This window comes from Octopus bimaculoides, chromosome 17 (assembly GCF_001194135.2).
Source record: "Octopus bimaculoides isolate UCB-OBI-ISO-001 chromosome 17, ASM119413v2, whole genome shotgun sequence".
Lineage (NCBI taxonomy): Eukaryota > Metazoa > Mollusca > Cephalopoda > Octopoda > Octopodidae > Octopus > Octopus bimaculoides.
This window is the reverse complement of record NC_068997.1, coordinates 29,344,583-29,358,397: the sequence shown is the minus strand read 5'-3', so window position 1 is coordinate 29,358,397 and position 13,815 is coordinate 29,344,583. Positions and strand designations below refer to the sequence as shown.

At 36.4% G+C, this 13,815-nt stretch overlaps 1 protein-coding gene across 2 annotated transcripts in view; it reads left to right on the top strand.

Annotated features, from left to right (window-relative positions):
* LOC106878387 (extended synaptotagmin-2) overlaps positions 1-13,815 on the top strand; it is a 66,659-nt gene that overhangs the window by 30,562 nt on the left and 22,282 nt on the right. For both annotated transcript variants that reach the window (XM_014927580.2, XM_014927579.2), the window contains exons 4-13: positions 1,253-1,329; positions 2,236-2,302; positions 2,944-3,033; positions 3,747-3,802; positions 4,249-4,369; positions 6,339-6,438; positions 7,005-7,075; positions 8,482-8,567; positions 11,552-11,600; positions 12,876-12,965. In XM_014927580.2, the coding sequence (XP_014783066.1) occupies positions 1,253-1,329; positions 2,236-2,302; positions 2,944-3,033; positions 3,747-3,802; positions 4,249-4,369; positions 6,339-6,438; positions 7,005-7,075; positions 8,482-8,567; positions 11,552-11,600; positions 12,876-12,965 (807 nt within the window). The remainder of the gene's footprint in view (positions 1-1,252; positions 1,330-2,235; positions 2,303-2,943; positions 3,034-3,746; positions 3,803-4,248; positions 4,370-6,338; positions 6,439-7,004; positions 7,076-8,481; positions 8,568-11,551; positions 11,601-12,875; positions 12,966-13,815) is intronic.

Genomic DNA, 13,815 nt, shown 5'->3' with positions numbered 1-13,815 from the left:
TTGGGCTGTGACGAGCTATGTGTTGTGGTGGAGAGGGGCGAGGCAAACAGAGGTGAAGCCAGACCGGAAGGGCCAAACCGGAAGGGTCAGATCGGAAGTCGGTGACACGCAGTCGAAGGCTAGCACGTGGGGCCAGTGAGAAAACAGCGACGTTACGAGAAAGACGTGTTCTGATTAGGAGCGATCGTGTACCCCGCTGCGGTCAGCAAGGTAAGGTCCAACGCTTCATTCTGTCCTTTTGCTTCTTGTTGTCTTCTTCCTCCATCGCACCACAGCCACAAGGGCAGAAATTTTGGAAGTGGGACTAAGTTGATTACATCAACCCCAATACTCATCTGGTACTTATTTTATCAACCCTCAAACGATGGAAGGCAAAGTCAACCATGGCAGAATTTGAACTCAGAACGTGGAGACAAATGAAATGCTGCTAAACATTTTGTCTGGCATGACTCCATTGAAAGTATTTAATCGCATTTTATGTTATGTGATAGTGATGACTTGCATACAATCATCATCATCGTTTAACATCCGCTTTCTATGCGAGCATGGGTTGGACAGTTTGACTGGGGGGCTGGTAAGCCAGAAGGCTGCACCCAGCCAAACCGTTCAACCCATGTCAGTATTCAGTTTTAAATATTGCTGTATGCTTACTTCAGTTTTTCATATTGTAATTGGAATATTTTTCTTTTGGCAAGAAAATAAAAATTCATTAAAAAAATTATTTTTCAACGGAGAAAAAGTTTCAGGCATTTAATTTGGAAATGATTCATCATTTTTTTCCCTTCCAGCTTGATTACATGTGTCAAGGTCATTCTCTAACCCCAGTAATATCTGGTACTAGGTCAGATACAATGAAGGGGGTTCCAGTTGATCTGACTGATGGAGCAGCTGCTTGTTAAATTCACATGCAAGTGGCTGAGCACTCCACAGACACATGCACCCTTAATGTAATTCTCAGGGAGATTCAGCATGACACATATTGTGACAAGGCTGGTCCCCTTTGTATTACAGGTACAACTCATTTTTACCAGCTGAATGGACTGAAGCAACGTGAAATAAAGTGTCTTGCTCAAGGGGACAATGTGCCACTGGGAATTAAACTTGTGACCTTATGATCATGAGCAGAATACCCTAACCACAAGCCATGTGCCTGCACCCCATTAATATCTATTCAGAATGTTGGCCTCTTATCGCTTTGAAGGAAGCCTAGAGTTTCTGTTATTGCTTCAGTTTTCTGTGTTTCTCTTTTCAGCCTCCAAGAGTTGGTGGAGTGAAAGTCTATTCTGAAAGGGTCAAGCGAGACGAGATCTACATGGATATTGAGATTCTGTAAGTATTTTTTTGCCTGTTCAGTTTGAAAACGTAAATTACATGTCTACAATAAGGTCTTCTGGAGTACAAGTGTTGTTTTTATTTAGCCCCAGGCTAGGTAAAGTAGATGTATGATCACAGGTATTCCATATGTGACCATCCAGTCTTTTTAGGTCTTATGTAGGACTACATTATTTAATGTGGTCTATGTCAATATAGGATGTGATTTGAGTGAAATTTGGTTGCTGTTTCTAGCAAGTTGAGTGGCCATATTGAGACTGGCTATATATAGAGGCTTCCTTCATTGAGGTGTAGAGTGTGATGGGATGGTGTTTGGGATGAAGACCTGCTGCTAACCCCAGTTTCTGTTGTTCAGTAACTATGACGAGAAATACTGAATGAACAAACTTTACTCATTCAGAAAAAGGTTTCACCCTAATCAACAACTGTTGCAACTCTTGACCATATCAAGCAGCTTCATTCAGTCATTAGACTGTGGCCATGCTGGGGCACTGCCTTGAAGGGTTTTAGTCAAATGAATCACCCTTCACTGCCTGGTACTTATTGAACGACAATGATCCCTCTAAAAAAAAAAGTGAAAGAAAACCTAGTGGCAATTGTTTGTGCAAAGGGGAGGTAATTCCAAGCAAAAGATTTCTCAAGTTAATTAACAGACTTAGAGAAAGAGCAGTCTGGTCTTTGCAGGTTGATAATAATTAATTGCCAAAGTACAGTGAAATCGGATTTGGAGCCATGGGATTGCAAAGCAAACTGCTTCACTACACATTCATGTTTGTGCATGTATCGTTGAAATAATAGTTTTTGTGATATTGCTTAGGGCTATCATCCATCTGCATAATTCAACAAACTTTCCAGCATCAACATCTTTGTGACTTTTGTTTTTCATTGTTTTTTTGCTTCCAGATATAGCAGTGACGCAGATGTTGCTGTCAGTATCAAAGGTATCACTGCTGGAATTAAAGACCTCCAGGTATTAAAAGTTTCACAAATTCTCTCTCGTTCTCTTTATCTTTCATACACACTCACACACATGCATTCACATGCTCCCTTGGAAAGGCAATGAGCAGCAAGGGAGTGGCTTTGTCAGCAAAAAGAGTTACTCACAGAAACGTCTTTGTTGAGAAGTGCAGAATTAATAGAGATCCATTTGTGGAGGACCAGAAGACCTGGCTACAATCGAGATGGCTTACAGGTCATATAGAAAAAAGATATTTTGGAAGTTTGTAAACATTTCAATAAACGCAGGAGTGGCTGTGTGGTAAGTAGCTTGCTTACCAACCACATGGTTCCGGGTTCATTCCCACTGCGTGGCACCTTGGGCAAGTATCTTCTACTATAGCCTCTGGCCGACCAAAGCCTTGTGAGTGGATTTGGTAGACGGAAACTGAAAGAAGCCCGTCATATATATATGTGTGTGTGTGTATATATATATATATATATATATATATATATATATATATGTATGTATGTGTGTGTATATGTTTGTGTCTGTGTTTGTCCCCCCAACATCGCTTGACAACCGAAGCAAGAACTCGTTACTATCCATTGTTTGTCTTCATTGAGTTACATTTATTGTTTTACATAAAATGCTGCTTTTTTTCTTTTCACTAGATTCGAGGGACCTTACGAGTTGTCTTCAAGCCCCTCATGAATGTCATGCCTCTGTTTGGTGGATTAAATGTCTACTTTCTGAACAACCCGGTAAGCTGAGATTTAAAACTTTGTGTACCATATGCTCATATGTAACTAATTAGCTACTTATATTCAAGAACATGTCTGTGATATATATTGACACTTTAGTAAAAAATATTCACCTGTTCAGTGGTCAGGAGTCTAGTAATTTCAAATTTATTGTTGTTATATTTTAATTTTGTGGCATGCACATATATTTTGTCTGAATTTGAGATGATGAATTATTATTCCACACTGACATATTTAGATTAGTGTCCTCATTATAGCTGTGGTATTCAGTGTTTTGGCTCTTGTACCCTCCAGCCTTCTTCTGGTGCATGCCATAATAGGCGACATTCTTAGAATTCCAAATTATGTGAAGAAAGCAATTGTCTCCAACCATGGCTCCCAGTCTGTTAGTTGTTGTGAACGTCACAGGAGAGCAACTTCTCCTTTTTACAGCAACAGTGCATTCATAACACAGTCACCTTATTGGCACAAGGGATTCTGAGCCATTGGGGTTTTGTCATGTTGTGTCTTGTCAGCCAGAAGCACCTCTGAGCCTAAACAAGCCACTGGCTTTGTTTATAATTTCAGCAAACAAAGCTGTTTGCTGATCAGTGCTGGCATCTGCCAACTGATAAAAAAATTGTTATGGGCACTGTGTACAGCAAGATCTAAAATGATGATTTGCATATTTATTCTGTATTAATAAACAATTTATTTTCTAATCCTATTTTCAGTCTATTGACTTCAACCTGACAAGTTTGGCTAATGCTTTCGATGTCCCTGGTTTCAGGTAATATAGAAATGCTTAATATTTCATATTCATTTTAAAATAGTCTTTAAAAGGTTTTTGTTAGATACTTTTACACTGAAATAGTTCTGCGTTTGTTTTTTTTAATTATTTCTTCTTTAGCATACAGAAACATTTCTGGGCAAAATCTACTGAAATATTATCAAATATTTTTAACAGATTCATTAGATCTGCATAGAATAGATAATTATAAAAAAAATAATTGAAGTTAACTTCTTTTATACTGGCAAACTTTGTAATATTTATAAGTTTTTGATGAAAAAAATATGTAATCATTGGGAACTAATTAAATGATAATTAGTATTTATTCTTGTGTAAGAAGTGAGATATTATAAAGTACCAAGACATGGGCACCGAATGTGAAGAATGTGTGAAAGCTTGAAAGTATTTTGGTAGACTTTAACTTGTTTGATTTATTGTCTTTTCAGTGAAATGTTGCGTAGTATCGTACAAGACCAAATATTTTCAATAATGGTTCTTCCCAACCGTATTTCTGTGCCTCTTGCAGAAAATGTTGATGCCAACAGGTTGAGGTATCCATTACCAAAGGTTATTATTCATTTATGTTTTCATATAATTTTTCAGTTATTTGAATAATTATTCCAGCATTTACATTTTCTGCTTATCCAACCCTTTTGTTACGAACCCACCAGAAATGACCAGAAACCTGGTTCTATGATATAAACTTCCTTTTTAAAGTGGTCTGAAAATTTCTCATTAAAATTTTGTGCTGATTCATGTCCTAAAAATCAGCTTGGTAATGATTAAAATTTTACTATATTCTTCATTATTTTTGAGATTAATTGAAATAAAGAGGCAGATATTTCAGCAAAAATGCAGTTACAAAAGGGTTGATAATAGTTTGCTGTTTAAAATGTAGTCTAGCTGTAAAAAGACTGTTGTTGATTGCTTTATAACAACATACCAACTCTTGATTAAAAGGTTCAGTCGGATCCTTTCAGTTATTCTCTGCCCCAGACAAAGTTCTTCAATTTCTCTGCCCTATTCCACCTAACCGTCATCAGTCACTGTGTAATTTACGTTTTGTTTGTTTAATGTTGAGTTGAAATCCTCTCGTAAGATGGATGCTAAAAATATAATGGATTCAGAAAATGGTGCTCCAATGATACTTTTGGAAAATTTTAGGGACAAAAATAAGGAACTCAGCATTTTTTTTTTTTTTTGTTGGAGAGTTATTAAATTACAAAATTTGCGATTGAAATGTCTTCTCCATTTTTATGTTTTTTAAAAAGCTTTCAATTTCTTGAAACTTTATTAAACTTGGATTTCCCGTAGCCTTTTCGTGATGTTGTTACAAGTATTTAGAGGGAAAGAAAAGTGAACATACAGAATTTTGTCAAATGGAGCGAGGAAAAGCCTTTAAAAGTGTTCCATATGTTGTGGACTTTCTCTAAAATTTAAGTCTTGAGTTGGGGGAGGGAGTGGGTACAGCATTGTTAAATGTAGAATTTGGTTTTGTCTGACTCTTAATTTAGAAAATTGCTGTTTTAAAGAAAGGATTTGAAACACTTGATTACAGAAATGTAGCAAATAAAAAATCAAAATCTCTCATTTATGTCTGAAGTAAATCTTGTTGAATTAGAAAACATTAAAGCTTCATTATTTTTCTAATTACAGTCTGAACTGACTGATGGCAAAGTAATATTTATTGGACATGTCTATGTCGTCCAGCTGATATGTTATAAATGGCAATGGCTATTTTCTTGAAATAGAATGTTGTTATTCAGCTAATCCCATTATTATTATTGGTCTGGCCTTGTACCAAAATTTGAAACTGCTGCTGCTGCTGCTGCTGCTGCTGTTGTTGTTGCAGCAGCAGCAGCAAGCTGGCCAGACCATTGCCACACTAAACAGAATGCTTAGCAGCATTTCTTCAGAGCTTGCCTTTTGTCCCTTTGAGGTCGATCAAATAAATACCAGTGGAGCACTGGGGTCAATATATTTTATACTTGTGTATACTACTGTATTTCATATTTCACAGAATATATACTATTGTATTTTAGACTTCATAGTTATGCAAATTAGGGTAGAAGTGCTATTAACAATTTATTTGATGGTAACAGTAGTTGTGTTAATGTTCTATGTAAACTGTTGCAAGTGAACACTTGTCGGAAAGACATGAGCATGGAGGAGATTCCAAGGGGATGATGTGCTGGGGAGAAAGGAGTAGGTGTTGTGGTTAGTGCAGGACCTGGAGAGACGGGTGGGGTAGGCACCCTGTGGGTTATGAAAAGAGGAGAAACTAGTGGAGTGGAGTAAGCTTGGAACTGATCAAAAGTAAATTCCATATTAAGCTAAGAATTTGTTTAACCATTTTATTGAACAAATATGTTGTAGCAACAGAGGTCTTTGAAGTATTCATAGATTTTTTTTTCTTAAGTTATTGTTAATATTTGTTGTTTAGGGAAAGTGTGAAAGAATTTTCAAAGATTCTCTTTAATCAATGTGAATGCATTTTAAATTTTTATTTTAAGTTATTAATAATTTTACTCAATAGGGTGTTTTGAGAATCCATATGCTTGGAGCTGCAGATCTGAAGAGAGCTGACTTTGGTGTGTTGAAGAAAGGGTCTTCAGATCCTTACTCTGTTCTAAGGAGTGAGTACATCTACATCTAATGTTTACTTGAAAATCTCTCTGATTAAGGATGCTATTTCAGTTTGATTTTAGAATTTTAAGATGTCAGACTCTTAATATATGTTTTTCTTTCTTATTTTGCTTTGAGTAGAATCTTGGCTCTTTGGACACTTGAGCTTGGCTTGCTCTACAGTGGAAGTATTATTCTAGCTTGTATGTTGCATTCCATAAAATTATTTAGTCAAGAGGATAATCCTTCAGCATCTCATTGGTTCTTCAAAATATATATTTTGTTTTCATTATTTTTTTTCAAGAATAAGTCATAATTTGCTATCTTAATAGCCAAACATTTTAATCAAATCAACTGACATTTACCGTTCGTGACTTTTGAAGCATGAAAAACAATTTCAAAAGTTATAAAGTTAAACATTATTGATGTCAAGTTGTTTACCTCTTTTGTAAGCATCTTCTGAGATTTTACCGTATTGTTATCGAAAATGAGCCAAATATCCATCAGATGTAAATAATTCCTCATCTCTTAAAAAAAAGAACTACTTTATTTATATATGTATATTTTTCTTTTCCAGTTGGATCTCAAAAATTCAAAACCAAGACCAAGAACAACACTCTTACTCCAGTTTGGGACGAATCATTTGAGGTAATTTTTCTTTGTCTGCCTGTCTGTCTGTCTATCTGTCTATCTGTCTGTCTGTCTGTCTGTCTCTCTCTCTCATACAGGAAAGCAAGGAAGTCTTAGTTTCTTTCTTTTATGGGTAAACCTGTTGCCTTCTGTTTGATCACAGATCTTGCATTTATCTGATCTCAGAATCGATCTCTTCTTTGATTAACAGTCTGATATTCTTTGAGTGCTGGTTATTAATTTACAGATCTAAATGTCCAGAGTTCAAATTCTTTCATCAGTGAAATGCAGAATCCATGGATCCATGGATAACTCTACCTTCTTATAAAATGGCATTATTTGTACACAGTACCACTGTAAGCAGTGGTGGTGAGTGAGTTAACAGGTTCAAATCAGCCTATGATTGATTCCTTTGACAGTTTTGAGTTCTGCCAGTCTTAGATACATTGCACAGAGATAAAATTTTCAAGTATTTCCCTCATAATCTGTTGCATTGTATGTTGTATATACGCATTTATATACACCTCATGTTTTACAAGCCAACAAGCCAGTTTTTATGCAGTTGCTCAACCTGATAGAAATATCAGCTAAATCCTGCTCAAGCTTCACCTCACACCCTTTTATTTTTTGTTTTGTCTGGAAGAGGAGGAAGGAGCTAATCCCATAACTTTTGCTGGCCCTTCAAGACCAGTGAGGTTGGGTACCACTAACATTCACCTTAATAGTTTGCAAGTTGATGGCTACAGACAAATCATGTGCAGAAAAGGAATTCTGTAGGCCTACTTTCTGGGAAGGGAAGACCAGAAATGATTAGTGCAACCAGAGGACACATGCAAGAGGAGGGGAAATAGAGTGAGTTGGGTATGTCCTAGTAGAGGAGACATGTGACCAGCCGGCTCTGAGGAGCAGAGGCCACTGAAGGACTCATTGGATGATGTGGTTTTAGATCTGAAGAAATGATGGGTTACCATTGTAATTCCTTTTGATTATAAAGCTTACTCAATGAGGGTTGACTTGGTGTTAAATCATGACAAACCTCAGTTCTTGCTGTTTCGTCCAAAGTGACTCTTGACCGAGTGTACGTGTGACAAAACGTGCTCCAGCTTAGGCTGCCCTGCTCAGTGCTTTCTTTCAATGCAGTTTTAAGATGGTAGGGCATGATTGAAGGGAGATTTAGCTAATGTTTCTGGCAGGCTGAGTGCCTATATAGGAGGTCCCTTGTTGGTTCATTGAATTGCCAATTGTTTGGATTGGTTGGAATCGCAGAACAACTGTGAAAATGCTTTTTACTTTTATCTTGCTCTAATCAGGTGAGGAATCATTTCAATAAAATATGCTCACCTCTCCCGTTATAAAGTGGAAACCTTGTGCGAAGGTGAGAAACCCTGATTCTTTTGACTGAAAAATAAATTTCATGTTTTTAGGCTGTCATTGATGAAAAAAGTGGGCAATACATGGACATTAATGTATTTGATGAAGATCCTGGTAACAAAGATGATGAACTTGGAAAGTAAGTGTGGCTGTTTGTTTTTTAACATTTGAAGCTGTCAGCCATTGCATATTTTACATCTCTACATGAGATACTTTCTTTAATTTATGTTCCCATTAATTAGTTAAGATATTAAAATTTGACATTTAATTATCATTTCTAATATCCAGAACTGGAAATAATTTGCCAGGTTTTTCCATTGTTACTGTTTTTCCCCAAATTAGCTCTGATGAAGTCAAACTAATGGTATGCAAATAATTGGCTGAATGAGTCAGAGCTATCCATCGATCCATTGTTCCAGAAATACTATTCCTCAGCCAAATGGAGGACTGGACTGTCCACTTCACCATAAAGGCATTTATTGAATGCAGCACAGTCTGGAATTCTGGGCATGTTGCTAATTTTTTTTTTGCTGATGTAATCTGATCCTCTATATCCCTGCAGGTTCTGATGGCAGCCACAGGTGAAGGAAGCAGGCTTAATCAGAATGATGCAGCTGTTGCTTGTCTCTTCTGCTTTTGTCATTGTACTTCACAACACAGTGTTGCAGGAAGGAGCTGATGAAGTTATTGATGTTGCTGCTGTTGTGATTGTGTGTGTGTTTTTAGGGTACGAGAGAAGAGTGGAGAGGAGACTGAATAGAGAGAAGGAGAGAGAGATGAGATCAAAGAACAGTGGTAAAACTGAGCAAAAGAAGAAGGAAAAGAAGAGAAAGACAGTGAAGAGGGAATGAGAGAGAGTGAGAGGGGGGGGGCGACTTGAAGAAATGATACAGGAGGAAGGAGAGAAAGAACAAGTGATTAATCTGTTGGAAACCTGTAACCAACAATTTTATTGTTAACAAAAAAAAGTGAAATAAATGAGTAAAATGTGTGTGTGTGTTGGGGTGTGTAAATGTGTAGCAACCATTTTTCTCGAATATGTCATGCTGAAAACATAACTGTGAGTTTTAAAGCCCTTCCTTAGTGTTTTAGGCTTAGAGATACTACTTTTCTTTTTGTTTTTTCACCAATGAAAACAATCCAGTAATTTAGGTCACCTGTGAGCTGCTGCTGTTATTATGAAACACCACCTGTCAGTTTTCGTTCTGCCCTCTGCTATTCAGTTTGTTTGAGGACAGGGCTTGTCTATTGAATTTAGATGACACCCCCACAATCTCTTTGTGCTTCCCCATCTCTACAATTTTACAAAGTGTTTTTGTATTTAAGATTTTGTTGTTGCTGTTGTTGGTTAACCCCAGATCAGCTTCAATCAAATTGCCATGATCAAAGGTGTTTCAGCTGTGAACCAGATTATCTTTTTGTATACTTAGTACTACATTGGCTGGTGTATTCTTTCTGTGAAGAAAATAGTCTTGAGAAAATTTGGCTGCTATTTCTAGTAAATCAAGTGGCTATGTAGAGGTTCTCTCATTGTTTGTGTGTAGTAGTAGTGGGAGAATGGTGATGGTCAGGGAATTTGTCCAACTTGTTAGTTGAAACCCTTTGTGTATGATAAGTTTAACAGTAAGGATGTTGCACACCAGCCATCACAAGCATGCTCTCTCTCTCTCCTCCCTCTCTCTCCCCCTCTCCCTCCTCTCTCGTCTGTCCTATTAATCTGGGCCAGAATATACGAATGTAATGAAAAGAGAACAAGATATGACTGATGGAATGTGGTCAGAAGTACAACTAAATCCAATTATTATTATTACTACAGCATGTACAATTAAGTAACATTGTATAAGTTGAGTCACCATTGAGTCACCTTGTTGGTTGTCCACTTTCTGTTGAACAGAACCAGGACTGTTCAGCTGCTTGTTCCTAACCGTTATATGAAGTGCGGGGAGGGGGGTGATTTAGAGGAAAAGGACTGTAGTACATGAAGGCTGTACACAATGCATAATTGAATAGATAGGGTGTTTGTTTTGTTGGTCAGCCAAGTCTTCCATTGCAAATCGATCCTGACAACTGAGTTTGGTTTATAGTGACAAACTCAACCCAGCCATTTCCATCTCCTTGCTTCAATAGTTTCTCTTATTTGTTTCACTTTAGTCTTGGTGTGTGGTTGGTTATTTGAGATCATATTTGGTCAGTAGACCTTCAGGCACAAAATCTAAATAATTTTATTTACTCTTAACCCTTTTCTTACCATATTTCTGTTGAGATGCTCTGTGTTTCTTTCAATTAATTCTAAATATAACAAAGAATTTAGTAAAATAACTTAGTTATCATTAAGCTAGTTTTAGGAACATAAAATGTGACTCAATTTGGTGGAAGATTTTAATTCAAATCTTATGAAAACAAGACATTTGTACTACAGAGCCAGAGGTGATTTCAGGCAGTTTGGTATCAAAAGAGTTAAGAATTGTTTCTCTATTATATATTTTAACCCTTTTGTTACCATCTTTCTGTTGAGATGCTCTGTGTTGCTTTCAATTAATTTTAAATATAACAAAGAATTTAGTAAATAACTTAGTTATCATTAAGCTAGTGTTTTGTGTGAGGGTAAATTCTAAGATGTGAGTTATAGTAGATGAGTGGAGGAAAAGAAGTAGGTTTGTCAAATGCAGGTGATATTCAGATAAATTTGTGCAGAGGAGCACAGGCTATGGTAGAATAAGTAGAGAGAAAACAAGAAATTTGTGAGTGGAAAGTTGAAGCTTGTTGGTGAGGCAACTTGCCAATCAGCTCAATAGCTTTCATTTGGATGTGCTCTAAGATGTTTATGTTTAAATGTCAGAACTCCATACCAATATTACTTTAACATTAATCTTACTTGAGAGCTTTGTAGCAGGGTCTGCAGTTGATCAGGTTCTGAAGTATTTAGTAGCTCTACAGAGGAATCCTAGGCTTTGGCAGTATTACATGTGTGGGTCTACCAAAAGAATTCATCACAGATTGTAGTGTGTTGTTTAATGTATTGTTTCTGTGAAGAGATAGTATGTTACAGCAATGTTTAACAAATGTGTTCATGTATCTTTTATTCTCGTCATTAAACAATCTTTAAACCTTTCTCCTCTTTAGTGTCAGTCTGGATATAGAACCAGTTTCCAAGAAAGGTGTAATGGATGCTGTAAGTAAATTTAATTTTTATTTTATTGTAATTGTTTTGGATATTTTAAATTTTTTTCCAGAAAGAAATATATTTTTATTAAATTTTGAAATCAGTACTTTTTAGAATTGTAAAATTCATCATCATCATCATCATTGTTTAACGTCCGCTTTCCATGCTGGCATGGGTTGGACGGTTTGACTGAGGACTGGCGAGCCAGAAGGCTGCACCAGGCTCCAATCTGATCTGGCAATGTTTCTACAGCTGGATACCCTGCCTAATGCCAACCACTCTGAAAGTGTTGTGGGTGCTTTTTACGTGCCACTGGCACAAGGGCCAGTGAGGCAGTACTGGCATCAACCACGCTTGAATGATGCTTTTTACGTGCCACTGGCACAGGAGCTAGTCAGGTGTCACTGGCAATGACCACGTTCGAATGGTGCTTTTTACATGCCACCGGCACAAGAGCCAGTCAGGTGGCACTGGTAACAACCACACTCGAATAGTGCTTTTTACATGCCACCGGTACGGGACCAGTGAGGCAGCATTGGCATCGACCACACTCGAATGGTGCTTCGGTGCTGATAATCATAATATTAGCATAACAAATTTGTATATTAATTTTTCAGTTATTCTTGGAAAGAATATTTACAATCTTTCATATGAATGCAGAATTGCCTTATCAATTAAGGGCTTCTTTTATAGTTGATTCATTAGGAAGAAGTCATTGGGGAAACCCTAACTGCATCTCCTCTTGTTCTCTTTCTAATTATTATCTATAACTCTTTCAATCTGATACTATCCCTCTCACTTGCCTGCCTGGGTATCTTTGGGCAGACTTTATATAATTTACATTTTATATGCAGAGGCATTTGTTCTCTGAACTTTTCCTACCTTTTTTATTATTATTATTATTATTTTTTACTCAAGCCATCAATGACGATCAGGCACTAATTAAACTTCTTTGCTAGCAAAATCTGGTGGGTCATCTAGTTAGCTGAATGTGCAGGAGCATATCTTGATTTCTGTGGTGTTTCAGTGACTGAGAGTACAAAACTGCCCCCTAAACTGAATGCCAGTCTATTGCAGAGTTCACCACCCCCATCCTGCCAACTGCTACTGGTACTCCTTTTCAGCTGAGTGGGTGCAACATGAAATGAAATTCCTGGCTCCAAAACCTAATCTGCTGCTTTTCTGTATTTTTTTGATGGCCCTCAAGTTAAAAAAATATTAAGGTAAAACTGAAATTATTAAATTGTATTGTTTATATGTTTGTTATCTTTGTTTTTCTTCTAGTGGCTCCCTCTCCGAGATATTGAGAGTGGAATGGTCCATGTGAAATTAGTATGGTTGAACCTTTGCAATAATCCTACAGAGATTGACAGGGTAAGTCCCCCAGCTTCAACTTTGTATAATTTGCATTTAGAAATGTTCTTATTTTTATAATTACTCTTGTACATATATAACTTATATAATTACACATTCTTACTGTCTTGAGATGCTGTAGCATGAGATCTTATTTATAAGGTATTTATTTCAGCAAATATCTTTCTTTAAATGGTAAGATTGGGAGTGGAGGGGTAGGCTAATTTTCAGTCATTGTCATATTTTCAGAATGTCTTTGCCAGATATTAACAGCTTTAAATCTTAAACAGTAATTTTATTTTACCTAATTAAATATGTAAACTGATATACAATTTATTTCTGCATGTATCTATAGTTGGGAGTTATTTCTTAAAACTGTAGAGACTGCATCTGTAACTTTTTTGTTTTTCACTCTGTATATTTGCAATCATTAAACTTTTCCTTAAATTGAAATGCTTTGTTTTTTCTTTTATTTCTTATAGATTTGACCATTTTTTATTCCATTATTTGTCTGATCCTGCTTTTTTTTTTTTTTTCTTCCTTATCTTTAAATGTCACATCTAAAAGACATCTTATTTCATCTTTATTTTTCTGCAACTGCAGATTCTAAATTATCTTTCTCTTGACGAGGTGTTACAATTCATATTAGTGATATTCTATAGATTGTAGTATTTATTACCTCTGAAGAGAGCTGACATAATTTCATGTCTCCGTCCTCCAGACTCGATGCCTCTCTTTCAAGAAGTGTGTTGATTCATAACAATGTTTTCTCTGTCAGAGCATTCTGATGGTAGTTTTTTTTGTTTTTCTTCTTTTCTATAATTGGAGTGAGAGGATTTCAGAAAATCAACATAATTCTGATGTATTTATG